Genomic DNA, 25,489 nt, shown 5'->3' with positions numbered 1-25,489 from the left:
CGAGATCTGCTTCCAATCCAATCCTGCCTGGTGATGGAATTCTTCCTCTAGTTTCAGGATTGCAAGGGGTTGAGGAATTTCAGAGCCTGGAGCCAACAATCCAGGTAAGAGGTTCTTCTCAAACCTCTCATTATACTCCCATGCCAAGGGTGGAGATACTGGTTTTTGAAGGATCAAAATCGAGATGGTGGATCCGCAAATGTGAGAAGTTTTTTTGGTATTATAATATTGCCGAAGGACAGAAGATTAACCTTGCTACAACCTGTCTTAATGATATGGTTGACTCGTGGTATCAAGGTTAGATCAAGATGAGGAGAATTGAGGCTAATTGGACTGACTTTGTGGAGGATCTATATGATCAGTTTGGAGAGGAGTCGATAACCAATGTGATTGAAGAGTTTAACAAACTAAAATAAGACGAATCTGTGACGGAGTACCAAATCTGGTTTGAAGAATTAAGGTCTTTAATGTTGAATTCTCAGCCTGCTTTAACAGAACAATAGTTTGTTTTCAGTTTCATAAGTGGCCTTAAGGATGAATTAAGGCCAATTGTAAACATGATGCAGCTTGCTACTAGGGGTGTTCAAAAAAACCAGTGAACCGCAAAAATCGCCCACACCAAACCGGACTGCACCGAACCGCACGGTTTTTTAAAAGAGGCGGTTCGGTGCGGTTTGGAAAACCTCCAAACCGTGGTTTCACAGTTTGAAGGTTGGCGGTTCGGTTTGAAATCGAACCGCCCGATTATCCTTTAATTATATTAAAATATATATATGTATATATAATATAAAATATAAATTATAAAATGAGAAACGCGGCAGGGGAGGGGGGTGTTTAACCAGTAACCCTAAATCCCCAAATCCCTTCTCTCTCCCCCTCTTCCTCTGTCAGCATTGGCGACGGCGACGCACCCCTCGCCGCACCAGGTCTCTCACCGACAGACCCATGCCACCGCCGGCCGCCACTACCACGCACTTGGCCCTGACTCACCCGCTGCACCCAGACATCGACCGAGGCGAGAGCGACGAAGCTTGTGACGAATCGACCCATCCTTCCGCCGGCGGCCGTTGCCACGCACAAGGACTTGACCCACCCACCGCACCCAAACACCGACTGAAGCGAGAGCGATGAAGGTTGCGATGAACTGACCCCAGCCGCCCACCGCACCAGACCAACTCACGACGCCATTTCGATCAAGGTACTGCAATATCCTGACTAAAATAAGATGGGTTCGAAGCTTTTATTATTTAGAGTAAATCTTAGTCGATGAGCGAGTGTGGAAGTTTGGTGATGGTGAACTGAGAGTTGTTGCATTTCCAGCAAACCGCAGAAACCGAACCACACCGCACCGCAATTTGCGGTGCGGTTCGGTGCGGTTTCTTCTCACCAAGTTAGACCAATCGGTTTGCTTATAGGTGCAAACCGCATGTGCGGTTTGGCGAATTTTCTTGGCCCAAAACCGGCCAGACCGAACCGTGTACACCCCTACTTGCTACTGTTAAGCAGGCTGCTGAGAAGGCAAGGCTACAAGAGCTTGCATTGGAAGCGATTTTCAAAAAGTACATGATCTTAATGGAAATTCATGCTTCATTCAGTTAACAGTGGGAAGGAAATCAAGGAAATTTCAATTCTAGGTTTTATCCTAACCCGAATGTAGTTAAATCACTTACCATGGAGCAGAGAAGGCAATTAAGATTGTGCTATAAATGTGGAGATAAATTTAGTCCCAGCCACCAATGTAGAAGACAGTTACTGAACATGGAGGGTTTAGAGGAAGAAAACGAAGAAGAAGAGCAAGTGGGAATTGGATGATGAAATAGCGGCACGGTTGTAGTAGTTTCTTGGGAACAAGAAACATCTTAAGGAAGGGGGATTGTCATGACCCCAAGGGTATATTAGTCACAGTATATTACATGTATTAGTTAGTTGTTGTACTTTGTTGCTTTCCTTATTTGTACCTTTAAGTTGTTTTAATAACTAAAAGACTAGACATGCTATAAATAGCTAGAGTAGTTAGAGAATAGCCGTTGTTGAATGATATCTAATTTCTTCCCTCCCAAATTCTCTCTCCCTTTCTGTATTTCCCCCTCCCTTTCTATTCTCTCCCCCAATTTCTTCTAAATTCCCTTACAAACCCTAGGTTAAACCTTGAGGTGTGACACCTGAGTCCTGCTGACTTCCATGATGCTAAAAAAAAGCTGGGTTAATTTGTTGTAGCTCGGTTTGGGTGGTCTAGGTAGCATTGGAATTAGGACTTGTTGTGTACCTAGGGTTTAGCCTAGGGTTAGATTGGCAATCGGAAGAATCCGATTGAATAGAACCGAGAACATATTGATTGGAGAGGGAATTTGGACAAAAATGGGGGAGAAATTAGAGAGTTACAGAAGGGAACGAAGGGGAGAATGGGAGAGAATTTTAGAGAGAAATGAGAATATTCATTTATCATTAATATACCTTTCCATCCTCTCTAGCTATGACTTATATAGCCTCACAGCATTGCACATGCACCCATGTGTAGTTACAACAGTGACCATAACTGCCTATAGCTAAAACAAATATCTATAACAGAAAAAAGGAAAGGAAATTACAAAATATGGTGATGCATGTAAGCTAAATACTATTATATTTCCAACTCTATCATTGGGGATCCTCGGGGTCATGATAGGACGATCCTTCCAATAGACTAGGAACCGTTGCATCTTGCCATCCTAAGCAAAAGTAATATGTTCATCTAAAATTGCATCAATTTTACCCTTGTGCAGAATTTCCATGGGGTAAAGGAAATGCAATAGTAGGATCAGTTGTAGAAGGAGGTGGGGTAGGCGAAGGAGGAATAGTAGAGGTAGCAAGAAAAGGATCATTTGGTGGGGTGACATGACCATTTAAAGGCAACAAGGTCCTCAACATTAAAGGTTGGGCTAAAACCATTGTTAGGTGGGAGTTCATGTAAGCATTTGGTCCACCTCTTTGCAAAATTTTAACCTCTTTGCAAAATTTTAAAAGGATTGGAACTATGAGAATGTAACTTACAGATAGTTCTTGGGGAAACCTCAGTGGACGAATATGGATCATCACATGGTCTCTAATTTGGAATTCAACAAGATGTTGATGCCTGATAACTCAAAGTTTGTATGAAGCATTACTTGCTTTGAGCCCTATAAATGATAACATGTAAGGCACAAATGTCTTGAGCAAATGACTCAACAAACTCTGACACTTGGGCACGGGGGACATAGGCAGTAGGTTTAAAGGCTTCCTAGGGTGGTAGCCATGAATGACTTCAAAGGGGCTCATGCTGGTAGACCTCTTGATTGAGCTATTATAGGCAAACAGTGCGGTAGGCAAAATTAAGTCCCAATTGCATGGTGTTGTAGGAAGCACCTTAACAGATTTCTTAAACTACGATTGACAACCTCAGTTTGACCATCCATTTGGGCGTGATAGGCAGTGGATCTAACATCTCAATTATAAACTATGGTCTTAGGAAGGCCATATAGTTTTACTATTTCATTGAAGTAGATTTTAGGAACCTTAAAGGCATCCGAAATCTTGCTACATGGGATAAAATATGCCATGTTGGAAAAGCAATCCAAACTACAAAGATTGAGTCATGCCTTCTTGGGGTTTGAGGGAGAGGACAAAATCCACGCTAAGATTCTACCACGGGCAATTAGTAACTGGTAAAGGAGTATACAGACCAGTGCTATGCTTCCTATGTTTGGCTAATTGACATGTTTGAGACTGATTGCCGATCTTGGCCGCATCTCTTTTCAAACTGGGCCAATAAAATTGGCGTTCAACTTCCTCAATTGCTTTGTTACATCCAAAATGTCCATAAAGTTCTCTTGCATGAGTTTCCCACACTAAGAAATCCCTCACTAATTTGTGTTAGAGGATGTATTTGCTGTTGCTTATTGTAAAGCTAATTTGTTGTTATGTTTGTTATAACTATTTTTGTGCTTTGTATTAGCGTTATTTTTGTGCTTTGACGTCCAAGTAAGAAATTGGAAGAGAAAAAATCACATAAAACAAAATCCAAGAATCAGGTGGTGGAATTTAAAAGGGGAGAAACAACTAATCTTCAAAGAAAAATTAAGGGGTAGAAGGGAATGGAATGAAGAAAGACAGACAAACCAAATGTGGAAAGAAATGGCTAATGCCCTGAGAAGCATGGCAAAGGTAGTCCTTGGAGAGACAAATGGTAGAGCCCCTAACCTTAAGGAGTCTTGGTGGTGGAATGAAGAGGTACAATTGAGAATTAAAAATAAGAAAATTTGCTATAAGGCGGTATATCAATGCAACAATGAAGAAAATCAAAAAAATTATAAAGAAGCAAAAAAAGCAGCAAAAAGAGCTGTTAGTGAAGCAAGGTCAAAAGCATATAAGAATCTATATAAACGACTTGATACAAAAGATGGAGAAAGGGATATATATAAATTAGCTAAAGCAAGAGAAAGAAAAACACGGGATTTAAATCAAGTGAAATGCATAAAAGATGACAATCAAAATGTTTTAGTAAATGAGGGAGCGATTAAGGAGAGATGGAAGAAGTATTTCACAAAATTATTCAATGATGGTGGTGACACAAGAGTTAGGTTGGGACATCTTAGCAACTCCGAAGGAAATGTGAGCTACACATTCTATCGACGCATAAGTTCAAATGAAATAAGGCAAGCATTAAAAAAGATGAAAAATCATAAGGCAGTGGGACCAGATAATATACCAATAGAAGCATGGAAATGCATGGGAGAAGAGGGCATCTCCTGGCTAACGCAACTATTTAACGCCATCCTTAAATCAAAAAAGATGCCAGATGAGTGGAGGAAGAGTACTTTGGTTCCTATATACAAGAACAAAGGAGATGTTCAAAACTGTGAAAATTATAGAGGAATTAAGTTAATGAGTCATACCATGAAACTCTGGGAGAGAGTAATAGAGCAGAGGCTCAGAAAGGAAACAAAGGTGTCAGAAAATCAGTTTGGTTTCATGCCTGGTAGGTCAACAATGGAAGCTATATATTTACTGAGGCGTCTAATGGAAATGTATCGAGATCATCAGAAGGACCTACATATGGTGTTTATAGATCTAGAAAAGGCCTATGATAGGGTCCCTAGAGAAGTATTATGGAGGGTTTTAGAGAAGAAAGGAGTCAAAATAGCCTATATACAAGCCCTTAAGGACATGTATCATGGTGTAGAGACAAGAGTCAGAACATGCGGTGGGGATACTGAACCATTTACAACTACAATAGGACTGCATCAAGGTTCTGCACTAAGTCCATATTTATTTGCCCTAGTAATGGATGAACTCACTAAAGATATTCAGACAGATGTGCCATGGTGTATGCTATTTGCAGACGACATAGTGTTGGTGGATGAAACAAAAGAAGGAGTGAACACTAAGCTTGAGTTGTGGAGAAACAATTTAGAATCTAAGGGATTTAAATTAAGTAGAAAGAAAACAGAATATATGGAATGCAAATTTAGTAAAAATGCAAGAGTGGATGATGTTATAATAAAATTAGAAGACCAAATCTTACAAAGAAAAGACCATTTTCGATATTTGGGATCAGTGATTCAAAAAGATGGAGAAATCCACGAGGATGTCGCACATAGAATTAAGGCAGGTTGGCTAAAATGGAGAAATGCATCGGGGGTGTTATGTGATGGTAAAATCCCACTAAAATTGAAAGGAAAATTTTATAGGACAGCTATAAGACCAGTCTTGCTGTATGGCTCAGAATGTTGGGTAGTCAAATACCAACATGAGCAAAAGACGAGTGTAGTGGAGATGAGGATGTTAAGATGGATGTGTGGACATACAAGAAAGGATAAAATTAGAAATGAAGTTATTCGTAATAAGGTAGGAGTAGTGCCAATCGAGGAGAAGATGAGAGAGAATAGACTAAGATGGTTTGGTCATGTGAGAAGGAGACTAAGAGACGCTCCTGTGAGGAGAGTTGATGAAATGGAACAATTAGTCACAAAAAGAGGTAGAGGTAGACCCAAGAAGACTTTGGGAGAGACATTAAAATTTGATATGAAATATATGGATTTAAATGAGGATATGACAAAAGACAGAAATACATGGAAGTCTAGAATTCATGTAGCCGACCCCACATAGTGGGATAAAGGCTGGATATGTTGTTGTTGTTGTTGTATTAGCGTTATGATTAGGCGCGTTAGCTAGGCTTCTCGCTGGATATAAATTCAGCTTAGTTTGTTGTTCACTTAAGTTTTTTGTATTCTTGATTCACTGGTGAATATTGAGAGTTGCTTTCTTTTCTCTCTTTCTCTTTGCCCTAAGTTTTCTTTTAAACTTTCGGATATTGCTTCATGGTATCAGAGCCTCTGACGTAAGTCATGAATCCTTCACCTGTTCAAAGTGCTTCCTCCTCTTCACCACCTCGTTCATTGTCTACCTTTTCTCTTTCTTCGCAATTTGATTTTGGTGCAATTGTGAAAGCTTTTCAATTCATTCCTATCAAATTGGATTCCGGAAACTATATTTTCTGGAAGGCGTAGGTTTTAACCACAATTCGCGCCTTCAATTTGTTTCCGTTCTTGAATAAGGTTTCACCACCGCCTAAGTATGTTGCTGATCCTAGTGGTAAGGAAGCTGGAGGAACGATGTTGAATTCAGAGTATACGACGTGGTTGCGATCGGATCAGCTTTTTCTTGGCTGGTTGTTCTCAACGATAGATAAAGAAGTACTAGTGCAGGTAATACATTGCGAGTCATCAGCTGAGGTATGGTCTACACTTGAGAATTTGTATTCAAGGCAAACTATTGCTAGGTCGTTTCAACTTAGGCAACAGTTACGACTAATTAAGAAAGATGCCTTGTCAATTAACGACCATATTCTTAAGATTAAGACAATTGGACATTCGTTAGCTGCTATAGGTGAACCTTTGGATGACAAAGAATTGCTTCTTGCAATTCTTAATGGTTTAGATTATGACTACGAAACTGTAGTTAGCTTGGTGATGTACCAGATGAATGATGTAGATCTGGATAAGGTCCAGTACTTGCTGTTAATGCATGAACAGAGGTTAGCCTCTAAAAACTTGCCATAGTTGACGGTTAATTTTGACTTAGTCACACTGTCTATGCAAGTTAATTTGACTGATTATAGTAAGAAAGGAGTTAATAATTTTCAACATATGAGAGGAGGTCACAATCAAAGAGGAGGTGGTTTTGGTACACGAGGAGGATGTAGCCGAGGCTATCAGTCTGGTAGACGCTTTTATTGCCAATTTTGTGGCAAACCAGGACATGTAGTTGATCAATGTTATTATCGTTTTGATAAGAATTTTCAGAGGTCATCTGGAACTTTTCCAAGTCAGAACAATTTTGGTAATTCACCTGTGAATCAGCTGTTAGATTCCAGAGCTTATCTAGCCTCCCTAAGTGACTCTAATGAGGTTTACATGAATGATGTTAGTTCAATCCAGAGTGCTCATTATACTCAGTTTCCTCAACAACATTTAGACTGTTAGTCATCTATTTCAGATCAATCATGGTTTGTTGATTTTGGAGCAACAAATCATATCACCACTAATCTTCAAAATCTCTCGTTGCATACTCCTTATAGTGGTGGAGATAAAGTGTTTGCTAGAAATGGTAAGAAATTATCAATCTCAAATGTTGGCCTTGGACAGTTGTATTCTCATTCTTAGCCTATGTCTTACATTACCTTACCTAATGTTTTACATGTACCTAACATGTGGAAAAATCTACTTAGTGTCTCTCAATTAACTAAGGATCATGATCTTGTTGCTGAATTTGATTCTCATTCTTGTGTTATTAAGGACAAGAATACCGGACAAGTGCTACTCAGAGGGCAGCTTAAGGATGAGCTATATCAACTGAATTTAGCTTTTACTTCTGTTGATTCCAGGCTTTTAGCTCATTTCTTTCGTCCTAAGTCTTTTGTACGCAGTACATCTCCTTCATCATGTGGTAGTTTTTCTTTTCAAAGTTGTAAACAGTCAGCTCCTTCTACATGACTGACTTCTACTGTAAATGTGAATATTACCCAAACTAATAATGCGTGCAAACAGTGGCATGCAAAACTTGGGCATCTCTCACTCAATGTACTGCGATTAGTGTTGAATAAAATTCAAGTTCCATTTTCTTTGTCTTCTCTTTCTTTTTGTGACTCTTGCAAAATTGGTAAGCTACATCAACTTCCCTTTTCTTATTGTGAAATCATAGCAGTTAGACCACTTGAACTGGTCTATTATGATCTATGGGGACCTTCTCCTACTTTATCAACAGAAGGATATCGTTACTATATTATATTTGTTGATGCCTACACTCGCTATACCTGGCTATACCCTCTAAAGTTAAAATTTGATGCTTTGTCTGTCTTTACCACCTTTCACAAACTCGCTTAACTTTAGTATAATGCTAAGGTTAAAGCTTTACAAACAGATAATGGAGGGGAGTTTAAAGTCTTCCTACCTTATTTACAATTGCATGGTATTCAACCTCGTTTTTCCTGCCCTTATACGTCTCAATAGAATGGTGTAGCTGAAAGAAAACACCGTCACATAGTTGAAATGGGGCTCACGTTGTTAAGTCATGCTGCTATGCCTCTTAAATTTTGGGTTGAGGCTTTCCAAATTGCAGTTTATCTTATAAACTTGCTTCCTTCTGCTCCTCTCCAGTTTTGCACACCGGTTGAGATGCTATCTCTTAAATCACCCTCTTATTTGCACCTTTAGCTTTTTGGTTGTCCGTGCTGTCCCTATCTTCGTCCTTATAACAAGCATAAGTTCAGTTTTCATTCAACCAAATGTATCTTTATTGGGTATAGTTATGGGCATGCTGGTTATAAGTGTTTGGACTCTTCTAGTCGTGTATATGTTTCTCGACATGTTCTGTTTAATCCTAATGAGTTTCCTTATCCTAGTTTGTTTTAGTTTGAGTCTTCTTTATCTGGTGTTACTTCTACTGCCCCTGATCATCCTTCTACTTTGTTCTTTCAGTCATTTCCTACTTTTCCTTCCTCTGCAGTAGCATAACCTCCGGGTTCTACTTCCTTACCTTATTCTTTACCTTCTGTTGATTCTTCTTCTCAACCTTTACTATCTAACATTCAATCTTCTTCTCCTGTATCCTCATCATCTTTATCCTCTCCTTCTTTGGAGAAGTCACCTCCTTTGTTATCTTTACTAGCCTCTCATGTTCCTCAATCTTTTATCCATCCTTCTTGTGTTCCTAAACCTCCTGTTCATCCTATGCTCACCAGGTCCAAGGCTAAACTTCTTCCCATATCCGCTCCTCATGCCTTAGTGAGCTCTTTGGAACCTACCATTGTTCGTGAGGCCGCCTTAGATTTACAATGGGTCAAGGCTATGAAAGAAGAGTATTCTGCTTTACAACGTAACAACATTTAGGATTTAGTTCCTTACTCTAAAGACATGAATGTTATTGGCTGCAAGTGGGTTTTTCGGATAAAGTTCAAGGTAGATGGTATAGTGCTTTGTTACAAAGCACGTTTGGTTGCCAAGGGGTTTCATCAAAATCCCGGTATTGATTTTTTTGAGACTTTTCGCCCTGTTTAAAGCTCCAACAATTAGTGTGTTGTTTTCTTTGGCTATTGCCTTTGGCTGGGACATTCAACAAGTTGATGTCAACAATGTTTTCTTAAATAGTGATTTGAGTAAGGATGTTTTTATGTCTCAATTAGAAGGCTTTGTGAATTCTCAGTTTCCTACTCATGTTTGCAAGTTAAAGAAATCCCTTTATGGATTAAAACAGGCACCTCGGACCTGGTATACCAAGCTGAGATTTGCTTTACAGTCTTGGGGTTTCAATAGGGCAGTTTCAGATGCCTCCTTGTTTATTAAGAGGACTGCTAAGTTTGTGCTGTTTGTTTTGATCTATGTTGATGACATACTGATAACTGGTTCAGATCCCACAGCCCTTAAAGCTTGTATTCAGGATTTGAATACTCATTTTGCTCTCAAAACCCTAGACTCTTCAGCTATTTTATTGGTTTTGAGGCTCACCGTAACTCAGATGGTCTTTACCTCACTCAAACTAAATATACAATTGATCTCTTAAAGAAAGTAGCCATATTGGATTGTAAGCCTTGTGAGACTTCGGTTAACACAGCAGAATCTTTAACTGATGAGGGTGGATCTTTCTCTAATCCTTCTCTTTATCGCACTATCATTGGATCCTTGCAATATCTTACCTATACTAGACCAGATATTACTTTCATTGTTAATAGGCTCAGTCAGTTCCTCTCAGCTCCTAAGCAGCAACATTGGGTTGCTTGCAAGTGTTTGCTTCGATATCTTAAATGTTCTCTTGGTTTGGGATTATTCTTCTCTTCTTCCTCGACTGATCTATCTCTCACAGTATACACAGATGCCGATCACGCCGGCTGTGGGGTCACTTGCAGATCTATCAGTGGGCTTTGTGTGTTTCTTGGCAGTAATTTGATTATATGGAGTTCCCGTCCAGGTCAGTGGGAGAGGTTGAATACAGAGCAATTGCTCTGGGTGTAATTGAGATTATGTGGTTAAAATCCTTATTTTCTGAGCTTGGCTATCCCTGGGCTCATGTTCTTGTTCTTTGGAGTGATAATCTTGCAGCCAAAAGCATTGCTAAGAATCCAGTCTTTCATGCTCGCACTAAGCATTTGGAGGTTGATCTTCATTTTGTGTGGGAGAAAGTTGAGAATGGGGAGGTTGAAATTCGCTATGTTCCTATTAACTATCAGGTTGCGGATGTTTTTACTAAAGGCTTAGCAAGAAGCCGTTTTTAGCTTTTACGAGAAAAGTTGCATCTAAGGATATCACCTATCTCGAAACCAGGACTTCCAGGACCTTCTCTTAAATCAGCAGTCAAGGAGTAGTTTCAATTGAGGGGGAATGTTAGAGGATGTATTTGTTGTTTTGCTGTTGCTTATTGTAAAGCTTATTTGTTATGTTTGTTATAACTGTTTCTGTGCTTTGTATTAGTGTTATGATTAGGCGCGTTAGCTAGGCTTCTTGCTGGATATAAATTCAGCTTAGTTTGTTGTTCACTTAAGTTTTTTTGTATTCTTGATTCACTGGTGAATATTGAGAGTTGGTTTCTTTTCTCTATTTCTCTATGCCCTAAGTTTTCTTTTAAACTTTCGGATACTGTTTCAATAATGTGCGTGGAATGCACAACCTAGCAACACGAAATAAGTAGCCATCTTGTTAAGGAGTTGGGTTGCTTATCTTGTAAGGTCCTATAAATGTCTCCAAAATCAGGACAAGTCTTGTAACATCCCACGTCGAGCGATAGGAAGAACCGGAACAACTTTATCCTGATGGGCCTACACGAACTTCCCAGGGGGGTCACCCATCCCTGGATTACCCCAGGTCAAGCACGCTTAACTTGGGAGTTCTTTGCCAACATTCAGCCCAAAAGGTATCCAGCTGGTGTTGTTTCATTTCTTACATTATCCTCGATATATACTAACTTCTCTGGGCTCTCGGGGTATTACATTCTCCCCCCCTTAAGCACATAACGTCCTCGTCATGCGATCTTACAACTGGTCCCAGATCTCCCCCCTTGCATGGCCGATGTGGGATTCGCCTAAGGTGCCTACACGCACCCCCCATAGGGGCCTACACACACCCCCCTTGGGACTCAGCCTCCTCGCTGAGGTTTGCCCCACCACCGCGCTCAGAGGCTCGGGGGTCGGCTCTGATACCACCTGTAACATCCCACATCGAGCGATAGGAAGAACCGGAACAACTTTATCCTGATGGGCCTACACGAACTTCCCAGGGGGTCACCCATTCCTGGATTATCCCAGATCAAGCACGCTTAACTTGGGAGTTTTTTGCCAACATTCAGCTCAAAAGGTTATCCAGCTGGTGTTGTTTCCTTTCTTACACTATCCTCGATATATACTAACTTCTCTGGGCTCTCAGGGTATTACAAGTCTTGTATTCCTCCTTGAGCCTATCAAAACCTGACTTCAAACTGGAATGTGGTTAACAAATTGTGATGTTGACTGAGGGCATCGGCGGCTTTATTCTATTTTCTAGATCAATGTTTAACCACAAAAGAATAGGCTCGTAGATATTCAACCCAACGACCATGTTTGTGATTCAACTTCTTTTGAGAATTCAAGATGAAATCTAATCTAAATCTGATTTAAAATCAAAATCAAACTACAATCTCTCTCTCTTTCTCTCTTCCCTCTTCTCTCAGTCAGTTTAATTGTTCCACTTGATTTTAAGTGCATGCACATTTTCATTGAATTGGATGTGTTAGTTAACACATCTTGTTATAATTTTTACAAAGGTATTTAATTAATATTAAATGCCATTATGTAGTAGAAAAATACTTCATCACATTAAAACATGTTGAAGAATTATCTTCCATTAAAACACTATTATCTTTCGTAATAATAGAATTTTTTTGGAAAGAAATTTTGTAAAAATGTAATTATTTGATAGAATTTCTATTATTAAAAAGTTATAATAATTTTAAAATTATAGTACGTTAACTCTTATTTCAAAAAATGTCTTATTTTAAAAAAATAATTATAAAAATTATTTTGCATTAAGTTTTATTTTAATTTTTTGTTTGGAAAATTGATAGGCTAGACCATTAAATGTTACATTTTAAGAGTATTATATTTAGAATAAAACATTATTTTTTTCAAGTATTATTTTTAAATTAGTTTTACAAGTACTGTTGAGTTTATTTTGAATTTATATATGGATAGCCTAACCAAAATTATAAAAAGGATAGAATTTTTGTCACAGCTTAGTGAGTTTAGTTTTGACATTTAACTATCTTGTTCTCTTTATAAATAGAGATATATATTTGACTACCAGATGCCGGTGAGGTACATTAATTAGGTACAAGTGAGATTGTTTGTTTGGTTGAGATTATGGGGTTGAGAGTGAGAGAGTATTTTTTTTGTAACCTATTACTCACATAAAGAATTTTGTTCTTCATTCACTTGTGGATGTGGATAATTTGCCAACCACATTAAATCTATGTCTTTGATTTCGATCCTACATGAGCATGTTACAAAATCTGGTTTCTGTGTTTGATTATTTCGCTTTAAGAGGTATTAAAGCTATTTACCCTTATAAGAAAATTTTCTTATTAAAATAATTACAATTTTTTTTTAAAATGATTTTTACAATTATTACTTAAATCAAGTCTTGTTTTAAAACAATTTTAATGATATTTCTTATCAATTTTGTAAGAAACTTTTAAAATACGACTAAATGTAAAATAATTTATGCAATTATTTTTAAAATAAGATTTTTTAATTTTTAAAATAGGGTTTAACTTATATAATTTTGCAATTATGATGAGTTTTTAATGGTACAAATTTTAATAAATAATTGCATTTTTACAAAATTCCTATCCAAAAAATTTCTATCATTATCAAGATAGTGATGTTTTAATGTGATCATGTCTCATTTTAAAACCTTTTCTCTTCATTTAGCCAAAAAAATACTCTCTTCAAAGTAAATATCTTTTAATGAATTTAGTATCAACTAAATGCTATTAAAAAAATTAAAAACTGTTTGTTAATGCACAGGACAAGTGTTGATAAAAAGAACACATAAAATAAGTGAGAATGTACGTGGACGTAAATAAGTAGAAGAATTTAACAGAAGGGTGAATGAGAGAGCATTTATATGGTTGGCTGCTTTGGGATAAGACATAAAGCGTGGCTCTTTCAATCTTGGGCGAAAAGAAAATTTCCCCTGGTCAGTAAGCATATTTGCATTATTTTATAGAGGGATTTATCATTATCCTGCATTAAATTATTCATTTGATTTAGCTAGTTTATCCTGTATCTTCTTCTAAATGGTTGGCAAGCCCGCAGATAATATTTCTTCTCTGTTTTTTTCTTTCTATCCTTTTAGCTTTTAATTCTTGGGCAGTGGTTCAGCTAACGGTTATTGTCTGCTATGGTCCTTTTGGGGCCTGTTCCCCTTCCCTTTTACTTTATGAAGTACTTGGTAGATATATTATTCATATGCTGGACTCTTGATTAAGCCTTAATATCTATGAAATAAAGACACTTTGAAATGGATACCACAACTATCTCCAATAATTGTTGGACAAGTGAGAATACATATCAAACACATCATGGGATCTCTAATTGCAATGCTTTGTTTAATTTTGGTCCAGTTGAAATTTAGAAGTAGGGAGAGTGTTTACTTCCTTTAGGCATTTCCTTGGAAAAATGTTGTATTCGTTTTTCCAAATTGTGAGGATGTATTAAATTACATCTGTGATGTATTTCTATATTATAGATGAAATAGTGTTACTTTGTATATAGAACGCAGTTTCAATTTGTGAGTTAAATAATTTCTCCATCTTGAATAAATGTTAATTTTTATTTTTTTGGATAATTGAATAAGTGACATTTTTCAAATACTTGATATATTATACTCATAGATCTACCCAACAATATTTACAAAACGGTAACCCTCTTTCCTGTATTGGTTTCCATGTTGGTATTCACATTTATTTCAAGTCACCATCCTTATCACTATTTTTTTCCCATGCTTCTCCCATCCCTTATCTTATGTGTTTCATTTGTTGATTTTTCCTGCAGGAATTCAATGATACTTTGTTGATTACTTACCTGGCCATGTTGACCAATAGCTCAAGGTATGATTTTTTGTTGACTTTCACGAGGCACTGGCTTAATTTAATGAAGTTTGATGAATGAAAATGGAAATTGAACAGTGTCATGCCAATTATAATTTTTTAATTTTTGTTGAGGGCTACCTTTGGTAGTGAATGTAAGGTTGCTCCATTGTAATTGGAAGGTGACGGGTTTGATTTGTGGAAATAGCTTCTTTACAAAGCTAATGCTACATATAAAAACAATCTGCCTCGATCCATGCAATGTGAGGAACTTTGTGCATTGGGAATGCCTGTATTATTATTATTATTAATTTTTTTTTTAATTTTTTGCATTGGCGAGTTGGGCTACTAATTGATTGTCATGTACCTAGGGTTTAACTTAGGGTTTGGATTGGAAATCGGAAGATTTTGAGGGAATTAGGACCAAGAATAGAAGGATTGGAGGGAGAATTGGAGAGAGAGGGAGATAATATACAGAAATGAGGGAGAGTTGCAGACAAAATAGAGAAAGAGAGATTAGAGAGAAATCAGAGGGATCGAGAGAGAGAGAGAGATCAAAGGAAATTGAGAGAGAATTAATGAGAGGGAAATGATTGAATTCAATTATCATTCAAAGCATATCCACAAAACAATCTTCAGTAGCTTTATATGGCTGCTCTACTGAAATAACAAATTAACAAAAAAATACAACTAGAGGAAAATACAAGTAAAATGTAAAATAGGCTAATTGCTATTTTAGTCCTAGTAAAACCCTTGGGTCTTGGCATTTCCCCCTACCTTAAAACATTTCTTGTTCCCAAGAAATGCCAAACTTCCATGGCTTCCAATATGCTTTTTCCTTCTCTTCCACAACATGGATGGAGAAATTTTGGAAAACCTCTGTATGCATAAAAAATTTGTAGTAGCTTTCATGTACACCTCAATTGGAACACAACCAAAATCAATCACTCTCAATTGGTCATAGTGAGCAGCTGAAACCTGTAGACTGCTATTCTCACCAACTTTCCCCATCACAGCTCTTTCGATGTGGGCTGGTTTGAGTCCAAAGGGTTGGCTAACTGTGACCACAACTTCCTTTAATATTTCATCACCATCTAGTGAAATTAAGGAGGGTTGACACACATCCTTAGCGGCCGTTAATGGATTCCAGACAGACCAACTGCCATTCTCAAATGCAAAAATATTTGCAATATCCTTTAGATGCAGCAATGGAGAAATGTGGACTTGCCTCGGATACTCAGACAAAAGCTGTCTGAGAGCATCAGAACTAGGAGTTGTTGCAATACCAATTCCAGTCATCAATCCATCCTTTGATATAGGTGACAGAAATCCTAATTGTCCAGCTGGAGTAAGAACAAACAAAGTAGTGGAAGCTTTGTTCTCCACAACAAAACTTTTGACTTTTGTAGCTATCTTCACAACCAGTCTCCGAAATTCCTCGCAACTTTGAATCTGCTGTCTCCAAAATTCCTTACAACTTTGATTCTATCCTTTGTAGGGAATTTTTGTTAGGATTGTAACTCTTAGGAGATCTCCCAAGGCTGCTACTAAGACATGCCTTGATTAATTGTAATTTTGGAGGGTGAGCAATCAAAGTTCTTATATTCCAAATTCTATCTTGTAAAACAAGCATGGTGTCCAACTGTCTTCTTGTCTCCATCTTATGATTGAGAGAGAAATCAACATCTCTCTTTTTCAGTGAGCATGTCGTGCTCTATTGAAACACCTACTTCTGTTACCTCTATTACAACCAGCATCGAAAATTGGTTTGCACCTCCTGCAATCTGGCTTGCATCTTCTGAAATGACAGCAATACCGTCATACTGTTTAGGGTCAAGAATCTTTCATGTCGGCAGTAAGATGTCCTCCAGATAGTGTTGTCTTCATTTTCTTGTTGCCTATTTTAACCAAAGCTAAGGAATCCTCAGCTTTCCCCAAAACCAAATTCTGTACATTAGCTGATTCTTCATATATTGGACTAGGCACCAAGGGTAATGCAAAGGACTTTGCTTCCTTGGTTAATCCATCGAATATTCCTCCGTCTTTCTCCTGCCAGCTCTAATTAGGTACATCTTGATGTATTAGCTCTTCTTCTGATTGCGTAACAACTGTAATCGAATTCCTATTAACTGAATTCTCCTTCAGTGGAGTTTCAGTAATATTTGCAATAGGCAAACTGCCTTCCCCTGCAGCATTAGCTGCTAATAAATCTCCATCCACATCAACTCCATCATTTGAATCAACCTTCTCCAATGGTGTTGCAGTGACTATTCTTGTAGCATTTATGTCCAAACATCTTGATTGGATAAGAAGAGATTAGAAAGTTCCGTAGGTTTCTCAATGGCTGAAACATGGCCTCCATCACGACTTCCATCCCCAACATGATTTATAGCCGGAATATCTGATGAATCAATATTCCTGTCCGGAATATTAGATGCATGAAATCTATTCTCCTTGCAGTTCTCATCTCCAATCTGATTTATAGTTGCATATCCACTGAATCATCAGCTTCGTGCAATTGTAAAATGTGGTCTACACAAATCACCTTGTCCAATCACTCTTCATCTCCGGAATCTTGAGTTACCCTTGACTGGTTCACTTTAGTTTGTTCCTCAGATTCCTATAAATTAGAATCCCGTAGAAGAACTCCGGGACCAATATTCGCACAATTGGATGGTCCTTCAGTCAGATTTGCCTGCTCCAATGCTAATTCATCAACATATTTTTCTTTCTATTTGTTGGAATGTGATAGGTCCCGGTTCATTGGACTTATCAAAGAAGGTCTAAGAGGTAGGGGTAGGGTGGTAAATTGGCTAGCTGGCATAACAGCCAGCCATGTGCGCAAGGGATAGAATGGGAAATTGCTGGGTTGTGTAACAACCCAGCAAGTGTGCGTAACAGAATGCGGTTGAGGAGGAGAGAGGAATATATGTAGAGGGTGAAGATATTGGTAGGGGGAGAGAAGATTTTGGTATTGAGTTCTTGGGAGGGTTAAGGGCCTTTCGAATGCCCAGTTTTTTTCTTGTAATCGGATTGAGTTGGTGAATTGAATAGAAGTTTCAGTGTTTTCTTTTCTGGTTCCTATCAGAATGTTCTAGATGTTCACTTTCAACAATTCTCTCCTCCAAGAATTCTTTGTTATAGTCATAGTTATCTGAAACATCTCCTCCTGACTTGTAGAAGAATTCAATTGTGAAACAAGCTAAGAAACTCGAAAGCTTGATTGATTTCTATTGAACATGAGGGGAGAAATATATACAACCTACATCTTACTTATTCTCTTGTAAAGTGGGAGAAAATTTAGGCTATTTATTCACTAGAAACTAGGAAGATTTATTTCCTAAAAAATAGGAAGAAGATCAAATTTTAAACTTTTAGAATTATCTATCTGACTTAAACTTCAAACCATGCGCTTATTCTTTTATCCTCGACCTCTATCCATTTGTTATGCTCCCTTTTTAACTTTGAACCTTCTAATCTCGTCCAACACTCTTACTCAAGCTAGAGAATAGATACAAGTCATTCACAGCTTGCCAATTAATGTCTCAAACCCTAGTCTAGCCACAACTTTTGTGAACACATTAGCTTCTTGATCAGTGGTGGGAATATAGGATAAACTAATCCCTCCTTCCTCAATCTCCCTCTTTATAAAACTTCGATCTATTCTCACATGCTTTATTCGGTCATACTGGACCGAATTTTTCACAATGCTAATAGCTGATTTGCTATCATTGTATACATTTGTTGGTTGAGATAAATATATCATCAAGACTTCCATTAGTCTTTCTAACCAAATCACCTCATATATTCCTTGAGCTATGGCTCGGAATTTTGCTTCAACATTACTGCGAGCAACCACTTATTGCTTCTTGCTTTTCCATGTGACCACATCTCTCCACAGCTTGGTACAATAATCAGAAGTTGACTAGCTGTCCTCATGAGACTGTCCAATCTGCATTAACAAAACCTTTAATTCCCCTTTCCTCAGTTTTCTGGAACATTAAACATTTTCCAAGTGTCCCTTTGAGATGTCTTAGAACATGAAACACAGTATTCATATGCCTTTGAGTAGAAGAATGCATATAGTAACTAATTACACTTATTGCATAGGCTATGTCTGGTTTAATAAGTGACAAATAAATTAGCCTCCCAACCAACTTTTTCTTCAAACTTTTAGCCTTTTTCTAAGGGAGTCCCAGCAGATCTGCATGCTAACATACCTGTATCTTTTAGCAAATCGAGTGTATACTTCCTTTGTGAAATGAATAGGTCTTCTTTGCTCCGAGTCACCTCCATTCCTAGGAAGTATCTCATGGTCCCTTCTTTAACTTCAAATTCAGCCTTCAATTGCTTTTTCAAGTTTTGAATTTCTTGCATATCATCCCCCGTCACAATAATATCATCAGCATAGACAATTAGTATGGATTTCTTTTCATTTGTTGTGGGTTTTATAAATGAGGTATGGTCTGTTTGTCCTTGTTTATACCCTAATCGGTTTAGGGTCATGTTGAATTTCTTGAACTAAGCCCTTAGAGACTGCTTTAAACCATATAGAGACCTTTTAAGTTTACAAACATTTTCACATTTTCACATGGGGGGATCTTCATATATATTTTCTCATCCAGATCACCCCATTAAGAAAGACATTTTTTAATGTCAAATTGGAATATGAGCCATTCTAAATTAATAACAATAGAGAGTAATACCTAAATGGAATTAAGCTTAGCAACGGGAGCAAAAGGCTCCTCATAGTCAATCCCATAGGGTTGTGTAAACCCTTGGGTCACCAATCTAGCCTTACATCTTTCAACACTCCCATTTGCATTATGTTTCATAGTAAATACTCACTTACATCCAACCACCTTCTTGTTTGGAAGCAGTTTCACAATATTCCAAGTATCATTTCCAACTAGGGTAGTCATTTCTTCCATAACAGCAGCCTTTCACTTAGGATCATTCATAGCACTTTGAATATTTTTTGGAATTTCAATGTATTCATTTTTTGTAGCAAATCCTCTGAACTGAGGAGACAATTTTTTATAAGTCAAATGGTTAGGAATAGGGTACTTGATGCATGATCTCACCCCTTTTCGTAGAGCTATAGGAATAGCCCAATCCATATCATCCCCCCTTGTAGTACTACTGTTAGTGTTGTGAACAACAATATCCTTTGATGGACCAGCCTTCGGAAGTGATGGCTGACTATGCTAAGGTTCCTGATAGCCTTTAGGTATCTGAAGTAGACAAGCAGAGGGCTGTTGGCTATTGAATTTGGGGAAGAATGAGGGATAGAAACTGTCATCTTAGGTTTAGAGGTAATAGGAGAGTCAAAGGAGAATTAGGAGCATGAAGATCAGAGGAAGAGGGTATGCCAGTGTATTGTCAGGAGTTGATGCTGAGGATGCTCCCCCTTAGGAACATACTGGCAATGTATGATCAAGAGGGGGAAAGGAAATGAGAGGATCTCAATTGGGTTCATTAGTTACCTCTCGAGAAGCATTAGGTTGATAAAATGGAAGATCCTCTTAGAAGGTGACATCGGTGGGCACAAAGAATTTTCTGTTTGTAGGACAATAGCACTTGTTTCCTTTTTGGGATGGAGAATACCCAATAAAGATACACTTGAGAGCCTTGGGGTCTAATTTGGTTCGAGAGAGACTATTGTTGTGAATGTACACAATGCATCCGAATACCTTAGGATCAATTGAGGAGAGAAAGGAAGCATTTGGATATATATCACAAAAGATATGCTGAGAGGAGTTTGGATTTACAAGGTTTTAGATGGGAGACGATTGATCAAATAGGCAGCTGTAAGAACAACTTCTCTCCAATAAAAATGAGGAACATTGGTAGTAAACATCATAACTGTAGCCATGTCTAGGAGGTGTCTATTTTTTCTTTCAACCACCCCATTTTGTTGGGGTGTGTATGGACATGAGTTTTGATGAAAATACCATATTCAGACAAGTAGTTAGTGAAGTCATGAGAAAAATACTCTCAACCATTATCAGTTCGAAGGATATGAATATAAATTTGGAACATATTCAAAATGAATTTGTGAAATCTTTTGAAAATGCTGCTAGCTTCTGATTTTTCCTTCATTAGGTACACTCTACAAGCTCTAGAATGGTCATTAATGAATGTTATAAACCATTTAGAACTAGTGATATTAGGGTATTTAGAAGGGCTCTAAATATCACTATGTATTAAATGGAATGGTTTAGAGGACTTATTGGGCTGAATAGAGTGGTAAGATCTAGACTGTTTTGCAAGAGTGCACTGTTTACATGGAAAAACTTGTTCTTTATTGACGCAAATTTCAGGATACAAGGATTTTAAGTAAGGAAAGCTAGGGTGTCCTAAACGTTTATACCATAACAAGACTTTGGCATTGGTTGCTTCATTTAGAACAACTTTATTTGTAGAAGAATTGGGAAGATCCCCTACCATATAGTAAAGACCATTTCTAACTTTAGCACTGCCAATCATCCTCCCTGATGCTTGATCTTGAAACAAACAATAGGATGGGAAAAATGTTACAATGCAGTTCATATCCTTGGTTATCCTACTAACTGACAGTAGATTGCATTGTAATCCTGGCACATGTAGGACATATTTTAGCCTTAGTTGTGAAACACATACTGTTCCAAGTCCCAAGGCAGGGGAGGTTGTGCCATCAGCCATAGAGATATCAATAAAGGAGTTACAAGGGTTATATTCAGTCATTAAATTTGCAGAACTTGACATATGATCTGATATACCAATATCCACTATCCACACATTCTTAGGAAGCCTTTTTGAAATTAGGGAGTAGTATTGAGAATTACCTTGCAAGGCTATGGATGCCGTGGGCTAAGGATTAGGAGAACTTGATGGAGTGATACCTTGATTAAGTAGCCTGTATAAGGCTTGGATCTGTTCTTTAGAGAGGTTCAGGTTTGTGCTATTTCTGGTTTTAGTAGAAACTTCAGTAGCATAGGCCAATCTCGAGATTTCCTTTTTGATTCGTGGCTTTCAATTAGCTGGTTTGCCATGAATCTTCTAGCATGTCTCCTTTGTGTGGTAGGGTTTCTTACAATGGTCACACCACAATTTTTCCTTTCCTTGATTCTTTGATAAGATCTCCCCTTGTTTGACAACAACAAGAGTCGAATTCTGATGATTTAGGGGAGGATCATTTAGTTGCTGAAGCATTACCTTACGTCTGCTTTCTTCTCTCTTTACTTCTGCAAATATTTCTCTAAAGGATGGTAAGGGCTTTGTACCCAAAATCCTTCCTCGAACTTCATCCAAATCAGTGTTAAGGCCATGTAGAAAATAAAAAATACAATCATTTTCTATTATCTTATTGTATTTGTTACTATTAGCTAGGGATTCTCAACTGACAGTAGAAAACAGGTCCATTTCATGCCATAATTCCACCAAAACGTTAAAATATTCAGTAACACTGAGATTACCTTGTTTCGTTGTTCATTAGTTGACCTGATTTCAAAATATTGGGAGGAGTTTTCCAAGTCTGAGTACATCTCTTGGACTGAATCTCATATCTCCTTTGTTGTCTTGTAGAAGATGTATGTTCTACCAATTGTTGGCTTCATAAAATTTATTAACCGTGCCATGATAGTTGAGTTTTCCGCCTCCCAAATGCCATAAGTGGTTGCAGTTGTTGGTGGAGTGTGGACAAAACCAATTAGGTACCTTGCTTTGCCTTTTCTTTTAATCACCAACATCATCGATTGAAACCACTCTTTAAAATTACTCTCATTTAACTTGTATTGAGTAATTTGTGGAGGGTGATTATCAATAGGATTTGTGGAAAAATTTGGTGGAGGAATGGGGCTCAGAGAGCTTGTGGCTGTGGCTTCAATTAGGGTTGGATTTTGTTAGGCTTCGGCCATGATCTTGTAAGCAACCAATACTTCAATGTTGCTTAGGATCGAAACAAGGCTCTGATACCATGAAACAAGCTAAGAATTTTGAAAGCTTGATTGATTTCTATTGAACACGAGGGGAGGAGTATATACAATTTACATCCTATTTTTTCTCCTATAAATTAGGAGAAAATTTAGGTTATTTATCCCCTAGAAATTAGGAAGATTTATCTCCTAAAAAATAGGAACAAGATCAAACTTTAAACTTTTAGAATTATCTATCTGACTTAAACTTCAAACTGTGCGCTTCTTCCTTTATCCTTGGCCTCTATCCATCTGTTATGCTTCCTTTTTAACTTTGAATCTTCTAATCTCATCCAAAAAGCTGGAATACTGAATTGATACATCTTAAACAACATTATGAACATAGTTATTAAAGGCGCGCCTAGGCGCGCGCCTAGGCGCAAGGCGCCTTAAGGCGCCAGTTTGGCACCTCGCCTGGGCTGAGGCGAGGCGGTTTCTGCAAGGCGCGCGCCTTGCAAGGTGAGGCGCTGAGGCGCGCCTCATGAAAATTGCGCCTGCATCCTGCCTGCATCACTTTTTTCTCTCCTCTCCAGCATCCCCTCTTCTCAGTTTCAGCATGTATACATCACTACTTATTTACATTTCTTTAGTTTAAGTAAATGTCCACATTTTCTTTTATTTATATTTTACCTTCCATTTACTTTAATACATAAATGTAAATAAGAAAGTACCCCCCATTTGGATTCAATAAAAATATCTAAAAAATCAAAATCCATAACAATAAGAAAATAGAATTTTGATTTTAGTACAAATTCAGGATTTAGCGATTTTACCACCCCCAAAATACATACCTACTATTTCTTGAAAAATTCATTAAAAATCATTTTAACAACAATGAATATTAACTATCAAAATACCGGGAGTTAGTTTTTCAAAATGAAAACATTTTCTTATATGTCTCCTTATAATGCCCTAATCTTCCAGACTTAGAAAAAATGCGCTAATCTTCCAGACCTAGAAAAATAGCATTTTTCAAAATGAAAGCATTTTCTTGATTGTGGACTTGTAGTGTTTATTGATTGTGGAGAATACTAAAGCTATTCCAAAATGTCCTCCATCAATAAAACAAGAGATTGGAGAGTACATGCAAAAGAAGAAAAATAACAGGGAATCAGGGATGAGCAAAATATGGCACCGTAAGATGATGATTTTCAATTTGGTGAAGGGTATGATGATGATGATGATTAAAACTTCTTTATTGATTGTGGACTTGTAGTGTTTATATGTTTGTTTAGAACTTTGCACGATGGTTGGTACTTGTTTGAGTTTGAGACTTTAAGTTTGAACTTTGATGATGTTTCTAGTTTAGAAATTGTATGATGAATGAATTAACTTTGATGTTGTTAGTTTAGAATTTGAAGATAATGAAACATTAATGATATGCATGTGTTATTATTGATAATTTGATAGTTTTTTATGATTTTACAAGATTTTTAGTTTTTTTTCTAAAAGGTGCGCCTCGCTTCGCAAAGGCGCGCCTCGCCTCGTGCGCCTCGCGCCTCAGGCTCCAGGACCCTTTGCGCCTCGCGCCTTTCAGAACTATGATTATGAAAAATTCCTGCATCTGCTCGCTTATCACACTGAGCGTTTCGCACATCACACTGCCTATTTCCTTGGGCATTTGACTGAACTTATTATCAAATTTCTTTTCCCATGTCTCATGATTCTGGTTGAACACTTCAGGATTTCTGTTGTATCCAACTGAAACTGTAGCATTTTTCTGCTGCAGTTGAGACTCAAATTGTTTCGTGTGTGTGCTGTGAGCCATGGCAGAAACCGGCCAAGATGGAGGCCAGGGAACAGGAGCTCTGTGCATACTAAATCCAAAAGTTTCCGTGATCTAATCATCTCTGAATTAGAATCGCCTCTGATCTGTCACCGTCTTAGAATTTGCCAAGAACTGACGGAAATTAGCAGCCTAGAGCGCTAGTGTCAACGAACAAGAGAAGTCGGAGGAATCCGACTCTCAAAATGGAGTTTGCCTAGAGCTACTGATAATCAATTGCCTCCAAGTTGGCCCAATGTACGCCTATGATCACAACTGCCTTTGATCAGCAACCGCTCCAGAATCTGCACTCGCTTCGAATGCAATTCAATGGCCGAGGAGCACCAGCTCTTCTTCACCTCTCAAATTCAAACAAAATTTACTAGAATTCAAAGCTGAAATCAACCACTTGCTTTGCCTTAAAATAGTTCGAACCGAGAGTTGCTTGGTCGCTCAGTTACGATCTTTGATCGGCTCTGCTGGATTTGCTGGAATCACTGGAATTTGCTGCCCAACCAATTCCGCTGAGAGTTGTCGGTATTTTGTCTGATGCTGCTTGCTGTTGAGATTGCCTTAATGAATCGCACTCGCTGATGTTCAAGATCCGCTTCCAACCATGCCTTCCTACTTGCCTCAACCTCAATTCCACATCCAGGGATTGTCGGTGTCGATTGCAGTTGGAATTCACCTTCAGAAATCCAAACCTAACTGCTATGAGTTTGCTGGAATCACAGCCAAGGAACGACCTGGCTTGCTTCACTGTCTTGATCGGAAATTCACCGGAGTCCACTGCAGTAGCCAAGTATGAGCTGCTACGAATCCGCCTCTTTGAATCAATTGCCTCACCAGTCAGCGTCTTCAATTTCTGATCGAAATGAACTGTTAATCAATAAATCTGGTTCCACCTCCTGACTCGCCTGTTTCAACAGTTCCTGTACTTCGCCTGAATTCACTTAGCTCTGTAGGTATCGCCTGTATCGCACCTCCTAAATTGATTGCCTTGGCTGCAGCTTCTTCGAAATTTGCCGTTATCTTCCGTAGTGACCGTAAATCAGCTGCTGAAAATTTCCAAATCCAGCCAAGGATAACCTCGCTCTGTGTCACCTTCCAATCCAAATCAAAATCACAGCCAATGATTGAT

The 25,489-nt window shown here is 38.0% G+C and overlaps 1 protein-coding gene across 2 annotated transcripts in view; it reads left to right on the top strand.

Moving 5' to 3' along the window:
- LOC127811673 (COP9 signalosome complex subunit 6a-like) overlaps positions 1-25,489 on the top strand; it is a 35,009-nt gene that overhangs the window by 7,951 nt on the left and 1,569 nt on the right. For both annotated transcript variants that reach the window (XR_008025772.1, XM_052351756.1), the window contains exon 8: positions 14,594-14,649. Coding sequence is in view for 1 of the 2 variants with exons in the window: in XM_052351756.1 (XP_052207716.1) it covers positions 14,594-14,649 (56 nt within the window). In the remaining variant the exon portion in view is untranslated. The remainder of the gene's footprint in view (positions 1-14,593; positions 14,650-25,489) is intronic.

The sequence above is a fragment of the Diospyros lotus genome, chromosome 10 (genome assembly GCF_014633365.1).
Source record: "Diospyros lotus cultivar Yz01 chromosome 10, ASM1463336v1, whole genome shotgun sequence".
Classification (NCBI taxonomy): Eukaryota; Viridiplantae; Streptophyta; class Magnoliopsida; order Ericales; family Ebenaceae; genus Diospyros; species Diospyros lotus.
Note: the sequence above shows the minus strand (reverse complement) of the source record. Positions and strands in the feature narration are given on the sequence as shown.